Source organism: Stigmatopora nigra, chromosome 3, assembly GCF_051989575.1.
Source record: "Stigmatopora nigra isolate UIUO_SnigA chromosome 3, RoL_Snig_1.1, whole genome shotgun sequence".
Lineage (NCBI taxonomy): Eukaryota > Metazoa > Chordata > Actinopteri > Syngnathiformes > Syngnathidae > Stigmatopora > Stigmatopora nigra.
In genome coordinates this window covers 15,329,702-15,353,967 of record NC_135510.1, presented here as the reverse complement: position 1 = coordinate 15,353,967, position 24,266 = coordinate 15,329,702, and the positions used below count along the sequence as shown (strand labels likewise).

General features: G+C 39.1%; 2 protein-coding genes across 5 annotated transcripts in view; one reads left to right on the top strand and one right to left on the bottom strand.

The window, feature by feature from the left end:
* Window positions 1-496, bottom strand: part of apba2b (amyloid beta (A4) precursor protein-binding, family A, member 2b) — a 33,699-nt gene extending 33,203 nt beyond the window's left edge. For both annotated transcript variants that reach the window (XM_077712863.1, XM_077712864.1), the window contains exon 1: window positions 333-496. The gene's annotated coding sequence lies outside the window, so the exon portion shown is untranslated. The remainder of the gene's footprint in view (window positions 1-332) is intronic.
* A 4,025-nt stretch (window positions 497-4,521) lies between these two features.
* Window positions 4,522-24,266, top strand: part of syt7b (synaptotagmin VIIb) — a 62,099-nt gene continuing 42,354 nt past the window's right edge. For all 3 annotated transcript variants that reach the window (XM_077713786.1, XM_077713785.1, XM_077713787.1), the window contains exon 1: window positions 4,522-5,048. In XM_077713786.1, the coding sequence (XP_077569912.1) occupies window positions 5,015-5,048 (34 nt within the window). In that variant the 5' untranslated portion in view covers window positions 4,522-5,014. The remainder of the gene's footprint in view (window positions 5,049-24,266) is intronic.

Genomic DNA, 24,266 nt, shown 5'->3' with positions numbered 1-24,266 from the left:
CTCGCGCATGAATCGTTTAATTAAAATATAAGGAATAAGAGAGAGAAAAAAAGAGTCATCATTGCGATATCCACCAGGACGGTAGTAAACAAACCACCCGTTTACCCGAGAATGCGCATTTAAAAGCACCATTTACAAGAGTTAAACGGCTGTTTGATGGCAAAGGCGAGGCGAGCCGCCCTATTGTTAGCACTGATGCACAACACTCATCCATCCGATCAGCATCCCTATCGGGTTGCCCAGGAGGACACACGCCGATGGCTCCATCGACGAGAGCTCCTCGACATTACAACTCTTCACGCACGTCCTATCTTATCAAAAGTCAGTCTTACCTGGCTAATGGTGGGCGACGTGTGGGGGAAAGCAGCGTGAGCTGGTGCCGCTGGCAGGCCGAACATCCGTCCGCTTGCTTGTCTCGGCGACAGAAAGCGTACCGAGTGTGACGGTAGCGGCGCCCCGAAACCAGCATAATATCATAGCAACCCACTGCGGCTGTCTGGAGAGCTGCACGGGTGCCCTGACATGATTATCATTATCTATCTATGGAAAAATAAAAATAAATAAAAAAGTAAAAATACATTGAAAAAAAAGAGGAAAGATGGCTTAACCTGCATGTGTCAAAGTGGCGGCCCGGGGGCTAAATCTGGCCCACCGCATCATTTTGTGTGGGCCGGGAGAGTCAATCATAAGTGCCGACTTTCTGTTTTAGGATCAAATTAAAATGAAGAGTATAGATGTATATTACATTTCCCGATTTTCCCCCTTTGAAATCAATAATTGTAATTTTTAATAAATCATTTCTGCTTTTGGTTAAAAAATCATGTAAAATCTAAAAATATATTTAAAAAAAGCTAAAATAAACATTGTTTTAGATCTATAAAAAATGAATATTCAGGGATTTTAATCCAGTTCTTTTAATCCATTTAAGAAAAATTCTAAATATTATTTGTAAAATAGTCCGATGTATATTAAATTTCCTAATTTTCCCCCTTGAAATCAATCATTGTTATTTCTAAATAATTTTTTCAGTTTTTAATTCAAAAATCCTTTTGTAAAATCTAAAAATATATTTAAAAAAGCTAAAATAAACATTGTTTTAGTTCTATAAAAAAACGGAATGTTCAGGGCTTTTAATCCAGTTCTTTTAATCCATTTATGTAAAAAAAAAAAATCTAAATGTTATTTCTAAAATGGTCCGGACCACATGAAATCAAGTTGACGTTAAAGCGGCCCGCAAACCAACCCAAGTCTTACACCCTTGGCTTTACCAAACTATTCCACAAAAGGCTACAGTGAGTGTGGGTTTTCATTTCATTCCACAAAGAGGACAGTTTTTCCACCAATCTCACATTTTACATTAAGTAAAACATTGTGCAATGTTTTAGGATGTACCTTTCCCGGACGTGACTTTTTATATTTCAAATTACTTATTCAAAACACACTTTGTGAAGTAGCACCACCAATTTCGTCATAGGCAACTATGTATGATGAAAATACACGCTTTTGATTTGATTGATTACAAGTGCAATCAGTGGATTGCAGTCAGGTGCTTCTTGTTTTCTACCGAAATCTCATTGGTCAAATGCTGGATCGGTTGGAAATAAAACCGGCATGCACAGTGGCCTTCGAGGACCAGTTTGCCCACACCTGGCTCAAGCCTAATGATTCCAATAGGAATGTTTAAAGCAGGGGTGGCCATGTCTGGTTCTCAAGAGCCCGTATCCAGTCTGTTTTCCATATTTCCCTCCTCTACCACGCCTGAATCTAATGATCAACTCATTAGCCATCTGTCTAGAAGCTTCATAACAATCCTGATGATTTCATTCCGATGTGTTGGTGGAGGAGGAAGACATCCAAAACAGACTGGATAGGGGCTCTTGAGGACTGGACTTGGCCACCCCTGGTCAGGGGGTGGAAAATCCCCAGCAGGATTGTAATGAATTTTAAATGCCAGTCATCAGATTTAAAGGCAGTTTAACAATGAATTTACTTTCCACACACCATATCCAAATCTGGGAATGTGGGAGGAAACCGGAATACCCAGAGGAAACCTACGTAGGCCCAGTGAGAACATGCAAACTTTACACAGATGGATGTCACCTGGATTTGGACCCAGGACCCCAAAGCTGTGAGGCCGACATGCTAGCTAATTGCTATCTTTAGTCCATTGTGAATGTTGAAGGTAAGGAGAGCTCAAACCTGCTGCATGCATTGGCGCCGCCATCTTCACTGTCACATTCAATATTAGGGGCAATTTAGAGTATTCAACCAGCTTACATGCATGTTTTTGGGATGTGGGAGGAAACTGGAGTAGCTGGAGAAAGCTGTGAACATGCAAACTCCACACAGTGAGGACTGACGTGGATTCGAAACCTCGACCCCAGAATTGTGAGGTCAACGCGCAAACTACTTAGCCGCTGAGCCGCCCGGGTGAAAGACGTAGCACCAAAATACTGCCCTGGGTGAAACAGTGGCCTTGTGGCCCACTGATCAATTTTCATATGCCGTGGCAAATTCTGTAAATATCATTGAATAGGGCCCGCCTACAATATGTTGCACTTTGCAGTTTTGTCACTGTTGATTTAAACAGTGTCTTTTACATTAGCGTGTAGAACTGTGTAAACTGTGTAGAACTTTAATGAAGAATAATTTTCAGCAGTACTGTGATCGTGGGGTTTGCAAATCCACCTCACAGTTCTGAGAACAAGGTTAAAACAACTTTACATATTCTACTTGTACATGCGGGGGGTTTCTACGGGTAACTTATTCATCTCATCTCAAAAACATGCCTGCTATACCTGGTTGAACCCTTAATATTGTCCTTTGGTATGTGTGTGAGTATGAATGTTTGTCTCATTTTGCCTTGCAATTGGTTGGCAACCAATTCATGGTATTCCCTGCCTAATAGCCAAAGTTGGCTGGGATTGGCTCCAGCACCCCCAACACCCTCGTGGGGATAAGTGCACCAGAGAATGAGTAAATAGATTATTTTTAAAGGAAATGTGTCCCACTACATACACACCACCCTGTTAGAATAACCATTTCAGTAATGCAGAATAAGAAGAAAACAGTGAATCAAGCTCAGTTCTGGAATTAAATTTTAAATATTAAAGAGAAATATGTTTAAAAAAAAATCTGTTCATACTCGAATATTAAAAACACCAGGGCCATGTTATAAAATTTCTAGTTTTTAGATCTAACGGTTCTGTCTGACTTTAAACTACTGTCTTCCCCGTTGTATGTTAAGGATGGACACCTTGTTGTATCCGATTTAAATCTCAAGATTAAAAACAGAATAGCAAAACATATTCTTATCAGGCCACATCTTTTTATTTCTTACCAAATACTGCCATCTGCTGGACAAAGTTTAGCAAAACGATGGAAAGTCATTGCAAGGAGCATTAAAAAGACGATATTATTTATTGTTTTTATAGTCGTCAGTAGTTAAAGCCGAAATATATTTTCGCCTGGTGGTTAAAACAATATCAAGCAATATTACAATGCTGTTTTTTAAATAATAGTACTTAATGCTTCACTCGTAAAATCATATTAAATGTTTATGTAACCCGGCTCACCGGCACCGGTATGCATACATTTATATATTAAAACATTTACAGAGGATCATTAGGGCAATAAAACGTATTGTTTTCATTTTTTTTTCTTTATCATATCAATTGTTAAAGTAAAATATTGATAGATTCTATAATTTTAACGTTAAATGCTGGAATTCAAATATGAAATGAGTCTGAATCCAATGACCGATTGAACACGGAATATTATATCAGTAGTATATCGTTGATGACTTTGATGACACGATTGCTGATATAAAATTAAACAGCCATGTCTGGTGACTGTTATTGTCTCCATTTAGACACTAGAGGGCGCTGCTACCCTGCGTTAAAACACGCCACTTGCGAACGTGAACAGAGAGTTAATATGTTGCATTATTGATAGGACAGGGCTATATTTGTAATACGTGGTGATTCTGACGTACGGCCGGCGATTTGGTCACGAGACACAGTTAACAGCCATTGACGGTTCTTGACGTCTACTCGACTTTGACTAGGAGAGAATTGAAGCAAATAATGGCAGCCAAACCTCCCAGTCAAAAGGAATTAGACGTCATGCGCCGTAGATGGCACTGAAACATACCAGTCCTCCAAGTTTAAATGAATTTGACGTCTTTGTTGTAAGGATGATCTGAGTTTAGGACAGAACTTCAATGAGCGCGTCAAAACGCTTTGTTTTTGTGCGTAAACGACATCGGGGCGCACAAATGGTAAATCCCGACGAAGACAGAATACAACCGCGAATCATTTCTAATATACAAAAATAATAAAGCACCTTCATCTCCTTCTGCATGAAACCATTTTAATGCATTAGCCCGTCTTTTCGGCTTTAATAGAAAGCAACATGTTCCGAAATCGCCAAGGCTTTTTCCCTTGACTTTAACAACCTGTGTCATCAAATGATGCGTTGATCTAGACTAGAGAGTCACGTTGAATTTTCTATTCCAGGGTGCGAGATATTCCTTTGGTGTGGGATGGCGCATGAGAATGTGGTGCGGTGTGGTGAGAATAAAGGAGCAACGCCAAGGCGCACGCATCCTGTCGCCCGTCGCCTTATCCTCGACCTCCTCCCCGACTTTCTTCACATCACCCCGCCCGTCCATCCGTCCGTCTGCCTGTCAGATCCTCCTCCCTCCAACCCTCACAATCGCCCCCCGAGAGCCACTCCGGGCTGGGGAAAGAGAGGCGGACGGAGTGGGGTGGGGTGGGGGTAGTGAGTGAGAGAGCCCAAAATACACGCAGACACCCCACATCACCTAGACTACCTGAGGGAGGAGGACGCACAAGTGCGGGCGCGTCCGTGCGTGCCAGGCGAGCTAGGCAATAAAAAGGACAACAACACGCTGAGAACTGGAATGAGAGTTTAGCTCAGACACTCTTTTGGGAGCGAAGAGCTCATCTTTGCTGCAAAAATCAGCCTAAATGAGGACACGCTGAGAGGAGTCATGCATCTCAACAGAGCAGAAGATAGCAGCAAAGGTGAGTTGAATATTTCTCTTGCATTCACCCGAGGAATTCTATTGATCCGTTTGATAGAGTTTGAAGATCTCGCGTTAGCAGATGCCCTTGAGTGTGTGTCACGTCTCTATGTGTGATGCTGGCGGGGTCATTGCAACAAGCTGCCAACTGCCATCTCCTATTGCTCGTGTAAGTCCCCTTTCGTCGCCCACCCCAAACATACTCACCAACCGTGCATGGCAGCGAGATGGGATGTTTGCAACACAGCCCAGGTGTCAAGTCAGTGAGGCAGCCACTTGAACACTTGTTGTCACTAAAGTGACATCCACCTCAGTGGTGGCCCATACTCAACATCACAAGGTCATCCACATTGCCCATATTAATGAGTACTCTGCATTTTGTGTGTGTATATATGTGTGTGGGGGTGGGTGGGTGTCTGTGATGACGCTCTTGCGCGTATATGTCTGTCTGGAATGATACCGTGGGTCTATCGTTATGGTGAGAATGGAACAATTACACCATGGAGTGAGACAATCTTTCCATCCGGACATGTTATGAAGGAGTAAATGGATTGCCACACATCTGCTTGCACCATCATATACTGTGTAGTAAGGCTTCCGTTGCCAACACCTGGTGCTCATCTTGAGAAAAAGAAGAAGCGCCGTCTATTTATCGTGCGGGAACAGAAGGTGGTGTTGAGAAGAAACACAACTTCAATCAGTCTCATTCCCTGAGGAGTGGTGAATAAGTGAAATGGAATATATTTCCATTTTGTCTTCATTTGTATTTTCAGACCATTCAGACATTCCACGTTTTTGTCCTAACCTATTTCCTCAGATGAAGACCACTGACATGTCTTTAATATTTAGTATGTGGACAGACGGAGGATCGAATCCAGGACCCCAGAACTGTGAGGCTGACCCGCTACCCAAATAAAACACAATATAGAATGATTTGGAAATGTTTATTGTTTCCTTTGCCCTTCCGCTTATCCTCACAAGGGTCGTTGATGGTGTTGGAGCCTATCGTAGCCAACTTTGGGCATCAAGTGGAGGAAACCCCGAATTGGTGGCCAGCCAATCACAGGGCAGAGGGAGACAGACAAGCATTCACACTCGCACTCATTCTTAAAGGCTATTTCGAGTGTTAAAGTCTTCAATCAGCCTATATGCATGGTTTTGGTATATGGGTGGAAACTGGAGTACCTGGAAAAAACCTGCGCAAGCCCAGGGAGAGGATGCCAACTCATCACAGGACTTTACCTGAGATCGAACCCTCAATCTCAGAAATGTGGTGCGGACACACTATCCTCTCTCACTGGGCAGCTCCTTATAATATTCAAACTATATTTAAATAAATAGTTTGCAAAGACAACACATTTCATTTTCAAAATCAACTTAAAGGGTACAATATTTGATCCATGAATTTCAAGCAATGTGATATTTTTTCCCCCCCAGTTTAAAACATGGATCATATATGGTAGCTGTCCAGTGGGATTGAGTGGTTAGCATGTCGGCCTCACAGCTCTGGGATTCTGGGTTCAAATCCAAGTTGGCCCAAATGTGCTGAGTTTTTATTTTCTTCCTGGGCCTGTGTGGGTTTTCACTGGGTATTCTGGTTTCCTCACACCTTCCGAAAACATGCATGGTAGGCTGATTGGACACTCTCAATTACCCATAGGTATGGTGTGAGACTGAATGGCTGTCTATCTCCTCATGCCCTGCGATTGGCTGGCCACCGATTCTGGTATGGGCTCCAGGACACCCCCGCGACTCTAGTGAGGATAAAGCGGTTCAGAAAATGAATGAATGAATGAAAGAAAAAAAGGATCATATATAATATAAATTACATTTAAAGTGTTGTTGTATTTTTGGTTCAAAGGACCAGTAAAAGTTCAGAAAATAAAGAATATGAATCTGTTTTCAATTATTTAGTTGTTTTTGGCTTAAGGATTAAACAAATTCTCCCTACAACTTTACGGATGCATTTCCTACAAAAACTGCAACAGGGTCATGTTAACACTGTGTTACATCACCTTTTCTTTTGACTAAGTTCAATAACTGAGCATATCAAGCGTTGACGCTTTGTAGCTGAAATTCTTTTCCATACTTGCTTAAAATGCAGCCCAGCGTCTCCATTGTCGTATTTTACGCTCCATGGCGTGCCACAGATTCTCATTAGGAGACAAATCGGGAATGCAGAAAAGGCTAGTCTAGTACTCTTTTACTATGTTGTATTTTTTGTGGTTGACATCGTCTTGCTTAAATAAGAAGGCACGTCCATAGAAAAAAAAAAAATTTGCATGGCGGTGTATTTCTCCAAAACATTTATTTACAATATGTGGACTCGTCAGACCACAGAATGCTTTTCCACTTTCTACAAACTGAGTCCCTTTTCAGATGAGCTCAAGTGCAGAAAATGCAGAGGCATCCCTGGACGTTCTTGATAAATGACTTTTGCACTACAAAATTGAGTTTTGTTGCTCTTGTGTATGTAGCACTGAATTGTTTTTAGTGACATTAGTCTTCTGAAGTTATCCCGAGCCAATGTGGTGATGTACTTTACATATTGATGTCTGTTTTATCTGTTTTTGATCCATTGCCTCCTATGGGATCGAAAGTCATATGGATTCAGTGTTAGTTTACATCCTTAATGTTTACCTGTAGTCATTTCCCAATTAGTTTTTACACCAGTGGGATTTTGTTTAAATTAGTTAGTGCCATAAAATTCAAAGTTTATGATTATTATATAAGGCATTTTTGTAGTAAATTAAGAAATCAAATAGAGGTTGAACCTACTTTGCAAATTAACATTTTTTTCCCATATATAACACAACATACCAACCTTATTGGAATCTGAGTTGTACTAGCATTTTATGATCTTAATGTGTTACTGACACTAATTATTCAATATGACCATCATCTTTATTTGTGTGTGGGTGTGCTGCTAATCATATATCATTAGCAGGTCAATTTGTAAACAACGCTATTCAAACATATGAGCAGTTATGCTATTATGATTCTGGTAAGGGATTGCTGTGTTTTTAGTACTTATCTGAAGCCTCCAAGGTTTATGGCAACTGATTTCTAGATTTCTTCTCACTGCAAAGCTCTCCAGTGACACACCTAATGCTAAAAAGGATGATTAAAAAAACAATACTCCTAATATCACACAAAAAATGGTTTGACATAATTATGAATGTGACGTGAGTCAGGGCGGCCCGGCAGATGAGTGGTTACTGCGTCGGCCCCACAGCTCTGGGGTCCTGAGGTCGGTCCACCTGTGTAGATGTTCTCTCAGGGCCTGTGTGGGTATTCTCGGGGTACTCCAATTTCCTCCCACATTCCAAAGACAGGCATGCTAAGATGATTGGACCCTCTAAATTGCCCATAGGTATGAGTCTGAGTGTGAATGGTTGTTTGTCTCCTCGTGCCCTGTGATTGGCTGGCTATCAGTTCAGGATGTCCCCCACCTCTGGCCCAAAGTCAGCTGAGAAAGGCTCCAGCACCCTCCATGACCCCTGTGAGGATAAAGCGGTTAAAAAAATGAGATGAGATGAAATGGTCGTTAACATGAACATGAATACTTTCATTAATATGTGCCGTCCCTTTATTAAATCAAACTTATACAGCCCAGGGATAAGTGGATTTTTTTGTGACATGAATGAAATGTTTATTGTTACGACTTTTCAGACAACCACTTGAAAGCGCTCTACTTCTGTATTTATTGCTATTCCTCTTATTTCCAGCATGTAAACAATAGTATAGGAAGACTGGGAGCATTTCATTTTTTATTCATATTTGTATTACAATAATAACAGGCATAAAAATACTTCAATATACCCCATGGGTCTGAAGGTCCATTAGTCTGCTCTCTAGATAATGCATTCTAGTGAGAACACGATCAAACGCACACTGTGCATGCTGGATTTCCTGCTTTTGTTTTGATATCCACCAAAGGTAAACAAATGAAATCAGGCAACAGAAGATATAGCACTTCTCTGAAGCAGATTTAGAAATTTTACAATAAAACAATATCAAATTATTTGCTTATAAATTGTAAGTATAGCCTAAAAGATCAATAATGCTGAAAATGTCCAGAATGAAATTATGTGTAACAGTTCAAATAATACTTCAGCATTCTGTTACAAGGTGTAGAGTTAAAATCATGTGATAAATAAATCTGCTTGACCCAGCTCTGCTCCAGAGAAAACATTGCTTGCTGTCACAAATCGTGCAACTTGAGCTTTACTGGTTCATCCATTTTTTTCTTGAGGCGACTGCTTATCCTCTGCAAGTTTGTGGGACTCCTTATTCTTGCAAACTTACACACTAGACTGAACATCAGTTAATCGGTAGTCTGACACTTCAACGGCCAAACAAAAGGAACACTTAAGCTGTTTGCTAATTAACCCGAAATACTTCAAACAGCAAGATAGATCCATTATTTTGAGCTGTACATATATCAGACATAGGCATTGTCGTCATCATTGACTTGACAAAAAGCCTAGTAGTCATCATACCCTCAGCTGCGTATGACGAAATTGTATAGTGCTTCTCCACTGGTCCGCCATCCCAGGCAAGACACCTTAACTGACATATTCAGACTTGTTAGCACTCCGCCACGATGGAAACATCGCATCACCTCTTGTTGCCTCACCGATGCTAACAAGAATGAAATGTATCACTTACCTCTCACTGTCTTCTTACTTACCCTCCCTCAGTTCGCCTGTAGAAGGCAGATCCACGCCAAAAATTGTGGGCAATGGATCGGGCGTTTGTCAAAAAGATACTAGGAAGCGGGGCTCGGAGTGGTTGTTGTCGTAGCCCAACCGCAATGGCCGCCCGACATCCGCTCCCCTGCCTCCTTTCTCTTCGCCGTCTACGGCGTACTTTGGGGGGGTTGGATATCCTCGGAGATCCTGGAGGTCTCCGGATGTTCTTAGGGATATCGACAGTCAGTCCGTAGTAAGTTGTGAAATTGGGTGTCTTGCCTTTCAACCAACGAACTGGAGAGCAATGAGCCGCTGCGCCCGAGCGCGCCTGCATAAATTAGTGTAAATAATCCAGAATACGCAGTATCAATTTTATCAGCAAAGATCATTTGTCAGTCGCAAGACAGACACTCTACATAAATACAGATGAACTGATAACTTGAAGTAATTTGCAATGCTTGGATATTTTAGAACTAAAGAAAACAGTTTGCCTCATACAAAAGGGTTTTGAAAAGTTGAATCACTTGACCCACTTACCAGCATGTCTAGTTGTACTTTTTACTTTGCAATTATTGCTAAATAGTTGTTGGGTAAAGGAATAAAAAGAAGAAAAAAAAACGGTGTGGGGGTTTTGCAATCTGGATGAGGTTCCATCAAAGAAGTAGCCTACTAAGAGTGTGGGATGAAAGTGTTAGTACAAATACACGGAATTTGTGGACAGAAATAGATATCTGGAGATTGAGGCAGAGAGACAAAGTGTGGCGGAGTAGATTTTGGTAGAAAAACTTTGTCACAGCTCCCAAAAGTAAGTGGTTTTGAAGAAGACACATTTGGAGAAGTAATTACTTTCTGCCTTTTAATGTGAGAATCAATTTTGGAAAGCAACACTAGTCTCCAGACAATGCACATAGTAAAATTGTGGCCAAAGAAAGAAAAAAAGGCAATTACAAATAGGAAGCATCTTATAAATTTGAATGAATTTTTAAAATAGAGTAAATTCTTATATAGTTTAAAACAAGGTCTCTATTTTTGGTAACATCACAACTACAGCAGGGTGCAAATGAATGTGACGTGATTTTCATGTCAGGCTTGCTGTGTCTGTTTGCCAAGTTGGCTGCAGGTTGGGCCTGCTTGGCACGGAGACAATCTGATGGCAGGGAAACGATCGAATGTTACACCTGCTTTGGCCACGTCTATGTGCTTGTCAAGTACAATTTTGGTTCATTTGGCTGATTTTTGGCCAGGAAGACAATATTTAATCCTGCATGCATGTGTAGTTGATGTCTCATGTATCTATTCATAGTTAGGCATCATACCCATAGTTGCAAATCATTTGGTCCGAGTCTTTAGTGTTGTAGGCAATTCGAGTTGAGTCATGAGGTTAGGTTGAGTTGATCGCAGGGGACGAGGATATGGACAACCATTCACACTCACACTCATGCTTGGGGGCAATTTTGAGTGTTCAACTAGCCTACCATGCATGTTTTTGGAATGTGGGAGGAAGCCGGAGAGAACGCACGCAAGCCCGGGGAGAACACGACCAAAAGACCGGGCGACCAAACGTCCGCGCAACCAAACGTCCAAGTACCCATCTCCCCACAGGAGGGTCTTTACCTGAGATCGAATCTTCGATCTCAGAACTCTGGCGCTGACGTGCTAACCACTCATCCGCCAGAACATGAGCCGTTTCGAAATTAATCGTTATGTTAAGTTAAAATAGCGGGGCCAAATACTAAAACTTTCAACATTCAATTTTTGTTTTCTCATGTAAATTGCTTTAAATCTTTTTGATATTTCTTTATACAAAATGCGTACTTAAAAACTGCATTTTAAATAACAGAGGATTTATAATATTTGGCATCTCTGCGTATGTCTGAAAAGAATGACTGACATTGGAAGACCACAGAAAATTTTTTGTTCCATAATTGTATCATAAAGGCTGCAACTCGTACCAACTACCTCCAATACTGTATGGAAAGATTACTGGTGAATCATTTTATATGGAATATAGACAAAAGTGTGGTCAGTAAATAGGCAAGTGTGTACCAAATGCAAGCGAGAGGGGCTTGTTATGGTGTCACATTGAAAATAAGAGAGTCCCTTGGCTTCGTCCCGCTTCATTGATCAGGTTGCAAAAATGTTTATTTCAAGTGAGTCTGTTAAGTGGCTGGATGCTGTCCATCTAATTGACAAAGGGTAAAAGGAAGTCCATGTATACGATGCAACCACTTAAGATAGGATCTTATGCGAAAAGATATCAGCACTCGAGCCAGGAACAGATGGTGAGACGAGTTGCATGTAGAATTGATCCTCCTGCCAGTACAAAGAAGGCAGACACAAATGACAGACATTCAACAGCAAACTTCTAAGCGTGGCAATGTTAAGGATTGCAATAGACTGCCTTCCTGTTGCTGTCACCTTCCACATTTGCACGTGCGTTATTATTTATTTTGGTACTGTTTGCTCTTTCAGTACTTCTCCCCCCCCCCCACCTTTTAACCATGATATCTCCCTGGAGTGCTGTAATAATGCATCGTGAAAGATGGCTAACATTGCCGCTCAATACAACAGTATCTCAGGTTGTTTTGGTCTTGTTCTACAAATAGCCCATTTCCTAACAAACATTCATTCTTGATAGGTAAAATTTTCATGACAGGTGGCAGGGAGGCAAATAAATAAGCCAATGCAAAGAAGCTCTTATGGACTATTAAATGTAGCAGAAATGTTTACTTCCTAGGGAATTAAATTTAGTCGGATGTGCATTAGTATTATTAGGAGTAGTGGGTCGGCTTTGGGGTGAGGGGCTGTCATGACAGTGATATGCCGACCTTACAGAGTGCACAAGCGTACGCAGCTGCTGCCTCCCACCTTGGTAGGCAGGCATTCAATATCCTGCCGACACTAGCTGGCATCCAACAAACCACTATATTTCATTTCTTCTGCCAGCCATCATTAAATCTTTATGTATGTGCTTACATGGGTGGCTATAGGGTCAGCTGTGCAGATGTGCAGATGTGCCTCATATTTTTCCATCACAGTTGGTTTCTGGGCAAGTGGGGGTAATGTAGAGGTCTCAAAGAAAATTGCTGTAGTTGTACAGTTTGAGGTTACTGAGAGTTTATATAATAAAATGACTTATTAATTGACTTTTGAGACTTTCTGGTGGCCAGACTATTGATGATGAAGGTGAGTAAATTATACATTAAAGTGGAGAATGTGTAAACATCTCCAGTTTAATGTATAATTTACTCACCTTCATCTTAAATAGTCTGGGTCTGTGGTTACTACTATTTAGATGTCTTTGCTGCCCTAAATAAATAGCGAAAGAAAGCATTAATGAATTCATTAAGATGCAGATAAAAAAAGGACTTTGCTCAGATTTCAGCATAAACTGTGATCATGAACTGAATTGATGGCTTAATTGTAATTATACAAGTAGAATGGAATTTAAAGTTTCACCTAAAAGTGTACACATAAGTAGGCATAAAAACGTACACACAATAAAAATGAAATGAGGTGAGAAAGTTATTACAGTGGTTAGCAGCAGTCTTCTATGTAGTTAAATATATCTGGTTCAATAGTAAAATACATTAGTGGGTGAAGTTGGAATATAGTTCATTCATTCATTCATTTTACAAACCCCTTATCCTCACAAGGTTTGCAGGAGTGTATAACAATGGCCAAAATGGAGGAGACACCCTGAATTGGTGGCCAGCCAATTAATCGTCGGGCACAAGGAGACAGACAACCATTCACATTCACACTCATAACTATGGCCAATTTAGAATGTAAAATCAACCTATGCTGCATGTTTTTGCCATATGTGAGGAAACCGGACAACCTAGAGAAAACCCACGCAAGCCCGGGAAGAATAATAATGCTAACCACCGGGAAGCCAAGTTATACAGGACATAGTAGAAATAAGAAGTGAAAACATGATGTTTTCATTTTCTAAAATGCACTGCATTCATTATTCTGTTTTTGAGTAATGGGGCAAAACCATAAATGAATGTGATGTACACAAAATACCAGTGGTGTGCTGTCAGGGCCTTCAAGACCTTCTCTTGCCCTAAGAAATATCTGAATAGCAGACTGATGTTAATTATATTTTTTACATCAATACTTATTAAATAATTCCAAATTTTCTGTTAGCTACCTTTCATTGCTTTCCCCCTGGTTGCAGTGCTTCCAGATGTGTGTTTTCATATTGAAGCATTTAACCAATCACATTTCAGCCATTGTTTGTTGCCAGGGTCAGAAATCGGGTTTAAGGCCTCCACAATCAGTTCTGCGGGCTCTGTTGCATTAATCAAGAGTCAATAAGACTGTTGCCTTAACCAATCAGATTTCGAGTTGACAACACCACAATGGCTTGTCGCAGGTGTAGGGATACGTCATTGCCTTCCCGCAGTCATAGGGATACGTCATCACTTTCACCAACTTTGATTGGTTGGCAATAGAGTAGGCGGGCCAAAGCTACCAAACTGTATCTGGATCGAGCAGCACAAGCAAATATATTGTTGTGTTGATCTAAAGCCATTTTCAAGACGGACTTTTCAAGAAGAAAAAGATGGACATCATTAAGAAAGGTCGGACAACTCCAAAGCAAGCAAGCAAGCCTGTCACAACCGGGAACAAACGTTTTCAGCACTAAATCGAATAAAAACGTATGCCAGAAATACGACAGGACAGGCTCGACTTTCAGCATTAGCTTCGATGGCAATAAAAAAAAGGAAGAAAGAAAGGAGGCTGGATATTGTGTAAAGTTAAAAAATATGTTTGGTGAGTGAAATATAGCTAAATAACTGTATAATATTTCAATTGTATAAGGTTATTATTGATTATATTTTGTGTCGCAGCTGTAGCTGCAGTAGAGGTTTTAGAGCCATAAAATATTTTTTGCTGAAGGCGTCACTAGGAAATGCACGGACCGCCACTGTAAAATACAAGTTTACTCATTTTATTTTTAAAACATCAAGTTTTAAGATGTGTAGGTATTTTTATTTTTACTCTGCAAAAAGTTGATGTTGCAAGAGAAGCAAACAAATTAAAGTCTGTCCTTGATTAAAATGAATGGCCATTTGTAAGAAACCTGTGAATATAAAATTATTTAAGTTATTTTCCAAGAGCTTTATTCAAAGATAATCTTGACTATTGGAAGTCATGCTAAAAGCATAATTAAAATTTAGAATGTCAGAATGAATAAAAAATATCTCTATCAGAAGAGTAGATAATTTGTCTTTTAGCACACTTTGAATCTTGATGTAAACAAAAAAAATCTGTTGAAATGAAATAAACAAAACATCTAAGTAAAAAAATATTCAAGACTAAAAACACTGCCTTACATGCACACTAAAAGCCATGATTGCAATTATTGTGTTTTGGTTATCCAACATCAATATGCTTTATGTCCAGCAAAATGGAATGGAGAAATATGAGGTTGCGTGTTTGTTTGCAGGTTAATCTAATGGAAGAGCCCATCACACAAATGAGGGTGCTTGTTCATGCACAGATCTTTTTTTTCTGATATGAGGAATGACAACATTTAGTAGATGTTGTCACTCCCATGCATGCATCCCTCATTTACTTTCCTATTCTCCAATTTTAATATATTGTTTTATTCTTGTTTACATCTCGACAGAAAATGATCACGGTTTTGAAAGTGGAGAACAGATGTTGATGTAAAAAAATGTCATAAAAAAAAAGCAGCCAGGAATGGTAAAGGCTAGAAGTAAGTGGATGGAGTGCAACAGAAGTATGATATAGGAGAGAGACAAAATGAAGGTGATCCAAAGAGCAAGAAATGATGGATTGAAGAAATTGGATTTATGACTTGGCAAGAGGGTTCAAGTAGCTCTATGGTTATGAAATGCCGAGCCCAAACCAAGCTTCCTCTGAGTACTCTGGTTTCCTCCCACATTCCAAAGATGTGATTGGCTGGTTGGACACTGCCCCTAGGTATGAGTGTGAATGGTTGTTTGTCTCCTCATGCCCTGCAATTGGCTAGTCAGTTTCTAGGTTCAGATCTTCCTGTGTGGAGTTTTCATGTTCTCCCCTGGCTTGCGTGGGTTTTCTATGGGTACTCTGCTTTCCTCTTGATAGTCTGGTTGAACACTTTCAATTGCAATTTACAATTCAAGCTATCATATTCTTTTAAGGACCTCTTGAAATAATAGTGATACAGATTCTCTTGCCCTCTTTAATTCAACTCCGAGACTTAGCCCTGAAACTTTTTTTGTTTGTTTGAAAGTCCCACTCAGTACAAACTTCAAATAATGTGCAATCAGTTTTCAAATACACAATTGAAGAAAAAAAGGATGATAAGGTCTTTATAACCACTCTTTGTAGAAGGTCCTCAGCGCTCATTGACCCACATGTAATTCAAACCCTTTGACTGTTGTACAGACTGAAGATGAGTTTTAAATGAACAGCATTGAACCATCACTGAAACAATGAAGACTGGTACAGGACAAAGTATTATATCTGATCTTAACTACAAGGAAACGGTTAGATCGAAAAAGTTATTTCATAGTGGAAGCCAAAAACTAGTATATTTGACTTTTAAAATGAATTTACTTACTGTGTGTATGATAGGCTGGTTGAACACTCTAAATTGCCCTTAGGTATGAGTGTGAGTGTCATTGGTTGTCCGTCTTCTTGTGTCCTGCAATTGGCTGGCTAACAATGCAGGGAGTCCCCATCTCGTACACACAGTAAACTGGGACAGGCTCTAGCACCCTTGTCAGAATAAGCGGTTCAGAAAATGAAAGGTGATAAGCCGAAAGTCAGTTAGTGTTTCAAATGTACATTTACTTGTTTCCAAACATGTCTAAAATGTTTTTGTAAGCATTAATTCATGTGATAAGACCCTTCAATGTCAGTGTTGAAGACATTTATGACTAAAGGCATGATACTACAATGATTTGCCTTTGGTGCAGTTAGCAGGGTTCAATTCCCATTCATTTACAGTATGAATATAAGAATGGTTGATTTATACACTTGTATCCATGTTCTGCAAAAGGCTGAACATTCAAAGATTTTGTCCACATTTGCCCAAGGTCAGATGGAATACAGTAGTATAGCCCTGACACTGTACAGGTTTGGCTAGATGGATATGTGAATATGATTAAGATAATTTAATAAAGCGGTTACCATATTTTAAAAGTTCCTATCTAATGTAGCCCTTAGGATTAGTCTATACTTATGTAGGTGCTCTTGAGTAACTGGTGTAATTTCGTATTCACATGATCAGATTATTCATTTTACCTTGTGGCTCCATGCAAGCGTGGCCTGAATTAGATGACTGTATTTGACGAGAGAACAGCTGACGGCATCAGAACCACTTACTTTACAGCTGTACTCCTAATGCTATTTACTCGTGTGCTTTGCATTCTTAATTTTCTACCTGAAAGTGAAGGTGACTGTGTAACAAGGAGTACAGGACTGGAATATATATTTTTTTTGCAGAATTTTTATGAGCATCAATTGCAAAAACAAATGAAAAGAGATGAGAGTTTCACTTTTAGTCAATAGAAATTTGCATTTGGAATGCTCTTGCATAAGTTACATGGAGAAGACTATCAATGCTAAAAAAATTTTAATGCAATGATCATTATCACGTTTGCTTTGTCAAGGTGGCCGTAGGGAGTTCGAAAAATAAAGTACAGTGTTCCCTCGGTTATCGCAGTTAATGGGGACCGGGACCACCCGCGATAAGTGAATTTCCGCGAAGTAGGGATGCCCCTTCAAAAATGCTTAATTTGAATTTAATTAAAAAAAAAAAATGTATTTATTTATTTATTTTTAACCCCTCTCCCTGTATACAGTACACAATCTAGAATACGGGTGGAGTGAAATTCATGTTATAACAAAAAAAAAGTAGAATATGTTGTCTCAATGTAATATTTGTATATATATATATATATATATATATATATATATATATATATATATATATATATATATATATATATATATATATATATATATATATATATATATATATATATATATATATATATATATATATATATATATATATATATATATATATATATATATATATATATATATATATATATATATATATATATATTTTTTTTAATTTCCAAAAAAAACCCGCAAAGTTCTGAATCCGCGGTCGCTGAACGGCAAAGTAGCGAGGGAACACTAATCCCTTTTCTAGCAGCGAACTGCTCTGGCAACAGTTAAAGATGTCACCAGACCTTCATAAGTCAAAAGTAGAATGCCAATACCAACGTCACCAAACCTGAGGTGTCAACACCTCGACTTCACCTGTTATCTTTAAACAGAATTGGCGAGAAAGAGCTGCCTTAGCCTAGTCCTACCACCACCAGAGAAACATTTGATTTGATTAACTTCTGCCACTATTGTCAAATATTTGTACAGCTAAAGAATTACTTGTAAAATACTCCCAGATTAACCTCCAAAACTAGCTGAGGCTGTAGAGTGAGATCACAGTTTCACAGTGAGAAGAAACAAAGTGCTCCATCGGAATTATGAGCAAAATATGTAAAATTGAAAAAGTAGGCAGTTGCTAAATTACAAACTGATCGATGTGATCTTTTGAGGACTCAAGCTGGTAGCTCATTAAGTAGAAATGTCAGGCCGCTGGCAGTGAGAATGACGCAATTACTTCATTAAAATTGTACTGTTTGTCGAGCCAAGGAGCAAGGTTAAGAAACATCAATGTGTTGTAAATCACTTTGGGACAAGATCTTTTCAATATTTTTTATTTAGATGGGAGCAGAAGGGCAAGAAATTTTGGCTGCAATTCACTTTTTAGAAGGAGTGCGGCAAGACGCACACAATCATCTTGTGGCACCTTTTTATTTTTTTTTTATAATTGTGACTACCTTAAATTCAAGACACATTGGACAGCTTGGCTGAAGATTGTGACCTGTGCTGAATCACAATAAAAATATATAGCCACTTTTAAAGCATCCGGTAATGAATAACTCAAAACAAAGGCAATAAATAAGCAGATTGTTTTTCTCATTTGGTGCAATGTGCTGAACAAGAAACACCTGCCAAGCAATATATTAGTACATTCATTCGTCCAATTTCTGTGCCGCTTATCCTTACAAGGGTTGTAGTGGGGTGCTTGAGCCTATCCCAGATGACTTTGGGCCAGAGTTGAGGGTCACCCTGAATTGGTGGCCAACCAATCGCAGAGCTCAAGGAGAGAAAACAACCATTCACGCTCACACTCATATCTAGGGGCAATTTAGGGGGTGTCCATTAAGCCTACCATGCATGTCTTTGGAATGTGGGAGAAAGCCGGAGTATCCGGAGAAAACCCACACAGGCCCGGGGAGAACTTGCAAACTCCACACAGGTGGACCAACTTGGATTTGAACCCCCCGGTCCCCCACTGTGAGGCCGACGCGCGAACCACGCAGCTGCCGAGCCGCCTGACATGTTTACTTTTATGTATGAATATTTCTGTTGCATGGTTTTTATATTTATGTTCATTGCCATAAACAACCTATATAGATATATATCCCTAGGTTTCGACTATAGTAAATAGGTCATCGACAGAGCCACACCTATTAAACTAAAAATAGAATCCTGTATCTTGGAGTAATTTACCATCCTTGTCATGTTTCCCGGCTGATGCCTAGTAGATCCAAGTGAGCCGAATTTGACTTCCCTTATGAATTAGAAATGACATATTAGAGAAAGTATTAAATTAATCATTACAAGGAATTCTAGTGTGACTCTACCTTCAATAATTAACACAATTATTTACAACAGTGGTACAAAATGATTGCACATAAGTCAGTCTGGTATGGCCTCCTCTTCAGTAAGCTTCATTAAAAAGATTGTCCTAATTATTGTGGCCTACTTGAAATTTTGCAAAATACTAAATGTTGCATTAGTACGCCCCAAATTCACCTTTAACTACATAAAATGTTAGTTCAGTTAGTTAGAGGAAGAGGTGTGGCCTATCTTTAGAGCAACGAATCAGCTGCCAGCTATGCTACCCTTTTGTTGCATGTCTGTATAGTATTCCATATACCCATTGCTATTTTCAGTCAGCACTTTCTTATTTTATTGTTGGAGTCAGATAGAAAATGAAAAAAAAACACATTTTACACTTATCCCATACCATATAACAATGTATTTTCCGCACTATAAGGCGCAATTAAAGGACGTATATTTTCTGAAAACTGCGCCTGATAATACGTTGCGATTTATATTTTGATCAATATTTGTAAATTAAAATATGAAATTCCCTTTAGCGCAGCTGCATCTTGTTGATGTATGTAACACAACCCATAACCACTACTACTATTACTACTATAGCTTTATTTAGTGGATGAATAACAACCAAACCTTCTATTATTTAAGCTTCTTCTAGTGCAGTGGTCCATGACCCTAGGTTCTGGAGCCGCATGTGACTCTTTAGCACTACCCTTGTTGCTCCCTGGAGTTTTTTCAACAATATTTAAAAATGGGAAAGTGAAATATATTTTTGTTTTTTATATGATTTCTATAGGACAGCCCCCATCTCATCAGCCCAACCGGACATGGAAAGGAATTCAAATTATGTTTGTCCCTTCAGTACAACAATAACAACAAAAAACAAATAGCATCAATAGAAGATTGCAACAAAACAACAATTGAGTCACTCCCTTAATTATCATGTTACCTATGTCGGAGTTAAAACAAACTGTGTCAGTTTTCGAATTAAGTTAGCCGATAAAATGTAAATGACGGCACGCTGACTCCGATGAAAAGAATTAATCTCAAGTTGCATCTTCCTTTAGAACACATTTTTCTCATGTTCAATCTACTGCAGTAGATACGGTGCCTGAACACAATACTCTGTTTTCCCATTTGCTTTTCTGGGTTAACTCTAGTTATTGCATTTTACTCCCACATTCATGGTAAATTCATGAAAACTCCACATTGTTCCTTAATAAGGATGGGATTTTTTTATGGTAATTGTTTGTTTATGTGCAATTCAATTTGCTTATAACTAGTTCAGGTGCCTTAGACAACTGTTTTGGGCTCTTAGCATGCATAACCCTTGCGGGGATGGATACACAACAGAGAGAACAAATGGAGTTTTTGGACAAATCAAGTCATAATGCATATTTCCCGTGGCACACCTTATATCTCTTGGTACACTGGAAAAGACTGGTATAGACTACAAATGAGAGAAATTGCTTTTCCCTGAGTGAAGTGGGGCAGACAAAAATGTTCATGTGAAGTGAGTGCCTAAATGGATTTTGTGAATCTGCTACTCTAGATGCAGATCAGAATTTTTTTTGGAGGAAGAATTGGCCATTTTTGTTGCATTCATGTACGTAATGTGAGAGGTGTTGTTTATTTACAGAGCAGATGTTCTAGAACTGACATTGGATTTCCTTCAAACATTTTCTGAATGCGTATTTATCATTTCGGTTATCATTCAATGTTCGCCGGAGATGAGATTTGGGAATTATGGAGTTTATCTGACGTGCTGCAAATTCTGTTCATTTACAGAGCAATTAGTTTGTTTGCAATAGTTGTTACTTTATAAGGGCTTATGGGCCAATAACCTTTCCAAATGTTCTAATGGGCTGGTTTGGGCCACAGGCTACTTGCTGAGTAGCTCTTGGGGATGGATAGATTCACCAATAGGCATTTCCAAATGCACGCACAAATAAAGAGAAAATACAATCTCCTGGATTTTTTTCTTGCAAGGAGAAGCAAACCGGTGAGGTTAAGTCGCCGCATGGTTCTGGCATCACACGCTTCTTTTCTTGTTTATTAACTTCAAGGACCCGAGTTATAATTGACGTCTCAACTCTCAAGGGAGGGGTTGGAAACAGAAGGAAGACGTCAATACTATTGTCAAAACAAATGAAGGTTTGAAAGTCATGTGCAGCTCAAGGTGTTTTGAATCCTCTTTGTTTAGTCCACTCCAAGCAGTGCAAGGTTCAAGGCGTTTATGTGGTTAGTCTACTTAAAGTTCTCAGGAGAAAAACATTTACTTCGTTGCAAGCAGCCGTATAATAATAATGTGAAACTTAGTTTAATAGTAAAGCAAAGCATTCTTCATTGCAAGCAAATGTATAAAAATAATCCAAACAGAGATGGTGCCCAATTAAATATGTAATGAACACAGAGTATTGGGAAAAACTTTTATTGGCATGTGCGGAGTAACAATTAAACCGCATTAAGTCTAGCTTTCAATAAGTGGCGGGGCAAGTATTTGCCATGATAGTGAAACCTTTATGGTAGCTTGTATATGAATTAAAAAAACATTAGCATCTGTACATGGTAAAACATGAATGCATAATTCAATCACTGCCGCAAAATTCGAAGTTGGTCTAATGTACTTCACATTTAGTTTGCCCAAAATAAAGCCATGTGGACATGACCGATCTGGCATGTGCTTTTAAATGGCATGGGACAGAACTAACATAATTAAAGTTGCTACTTTTTTCCTCCATGCTTTGAACCCTGTGACTTGTAGTCCATTACGGCTTATCTTTAAATCACAGGCTAATGAGCTACATGTATTTTGGTGTTAATATTATTGGAATTTATTGTGCACCAGGGGTTATGTATATGTACTACTCTATGAACAAATGCCTTTTTTTAATTGCTGGATGTCGCATATAGTACACAACTATAGAGATTATTATCTGCTGTGCAAGTTGGGGAAAAGGGTGAAAGTGGAGCTGAACAGCATGGGGTGCGTGTTGGTGTCTAAGAAATTAGATGTTATAAAACATGCCTGAAACATTGTTCATTAAACTGTTCAGGTTTTTTTTTTTTAATCAATGAGGCAAATTAATTAGACATTAGTGTATGATGTAGGATATACTAACTGCTTATGCTTTAAAAGTAGTAGAAAAATAGTATTTTCATTAATAGAAGAGTTAATTATTAGAATATGCTCATAGTGTGGAGGTTCACTTACCCTTCTTCAGTGCGGCCGTTTGATTGTGAGTGCGTGTGGTCATTTGTCTCTGTGTGCCCTACGGCTGACTGGCGACCAGTCTAGGGTGTAGTCTGTCTAGCTGGGTTAGGCTCCAGTTACCCCTGGTGGGTTTTCATTCATATTCTGCTCCAATAAGTTCAATAAACTGCATTAAAACACACTCTTTGTTTACTATAGATTGCCCCATCAATTTCCATTGCTTCTTTTATTTTTAAGTGATTGCAATGTGTTTAAAACTTCAATCTTTAGTATCCGGCAAAATGCTTTTACAATTTGACAGCTCTCTCAATACGAAAAACATCTTTGAATAGCTTCAATGTAATGTCTCACTGCTAACTGCAGGTGACATTGTTTACCTAATACCCTCTAGGGCAGGGTGGCCAAGTCTGGTCCTCGAGAGCCCCTATCCGGTCTGTTTTCCATATCTCCCACCACTAATGCACCTGAATCAAATCATCTGGATCGGTACCAAGTGTCTGGACAGCTAGCTGATGAGTTGATCTTTTGATTCAGATGTGGTAGAGTAGGGAGATATGGAAAGTGGGGTGCTCTCAAGGACCAGACTTGGCCACCCCTGCTCTACGATAATTCATTGCAATTTATTATGGAAAAGCCAGACTGGAAGAGATATGTGGATGTGAAACATTCATGTGATTTATCACTGAAGGGAAAACATAACAGGACATAAAGTTAATTATTCAAATGTATCTCTGGATCCAAAAAGTATACATTAATTCCAGGGAGAAAACAGACGTTTTACAGAATTTTGTTTAGCTAAATGACATACTGCCAACCTAATTAATTCAAGCTAACCACTTTGGTGACTGATTATTTCGAAACTTTAGCACCTAATTAATTGTGATCCTGGTCAGGAATATGGGGTTTGAAAGGTATTTTCTTCAGTAAGGGAGGTTAATTCATTTCCGCTCTACAAAATTCAGATTGTTTTCTGCAAACTCAGCCTTAATATATGATGTATTGTACAAGAGTAGATGACAAGAAACTGGTGGATAATACTGTGAGTGGTTTGTCAGGGACATTCTGCCCCTAAATATAAATATAACACTTTTAGAAGGATAAGGTCCATGAGGAAAAACAATAAATCATTGCAGTGAGGCTAATGGATTGTGGCACTGTTCAAGTGCTTGCAAGGTATCTATCCAACAATAACTGGGCACGTTTGGTAGGCTAACATTGGATAATCTGTGTAAAAAAAAGATGAAACTAAAACTGAAACACAGTTCTTTTGATTGTATGTTCAACATGTCCAATTCCTTAATTTTTTTTCTAAGATTGGAAGAATGAAACATAAAACAATCTGCTCATCCCAATTAGATTTCTCATTTCTGTTGTTTCATAACCTCAACACAATATGTTCATTAGTTTTCTGTTGTGGGGTGCTGGAGCTTAGCCCAGATAACTACAGGCATCAAGTGAGGGACACTTCGGATTGGTGGCCAACCCACACGCTCACACTCATAACTAGTGGCAATTTAGTGTTCAACAAAGCTACCGTGCCTGTTTTTGGGATGTGGGAGGAAACCGCAAGCCAAGGGAGGACGTG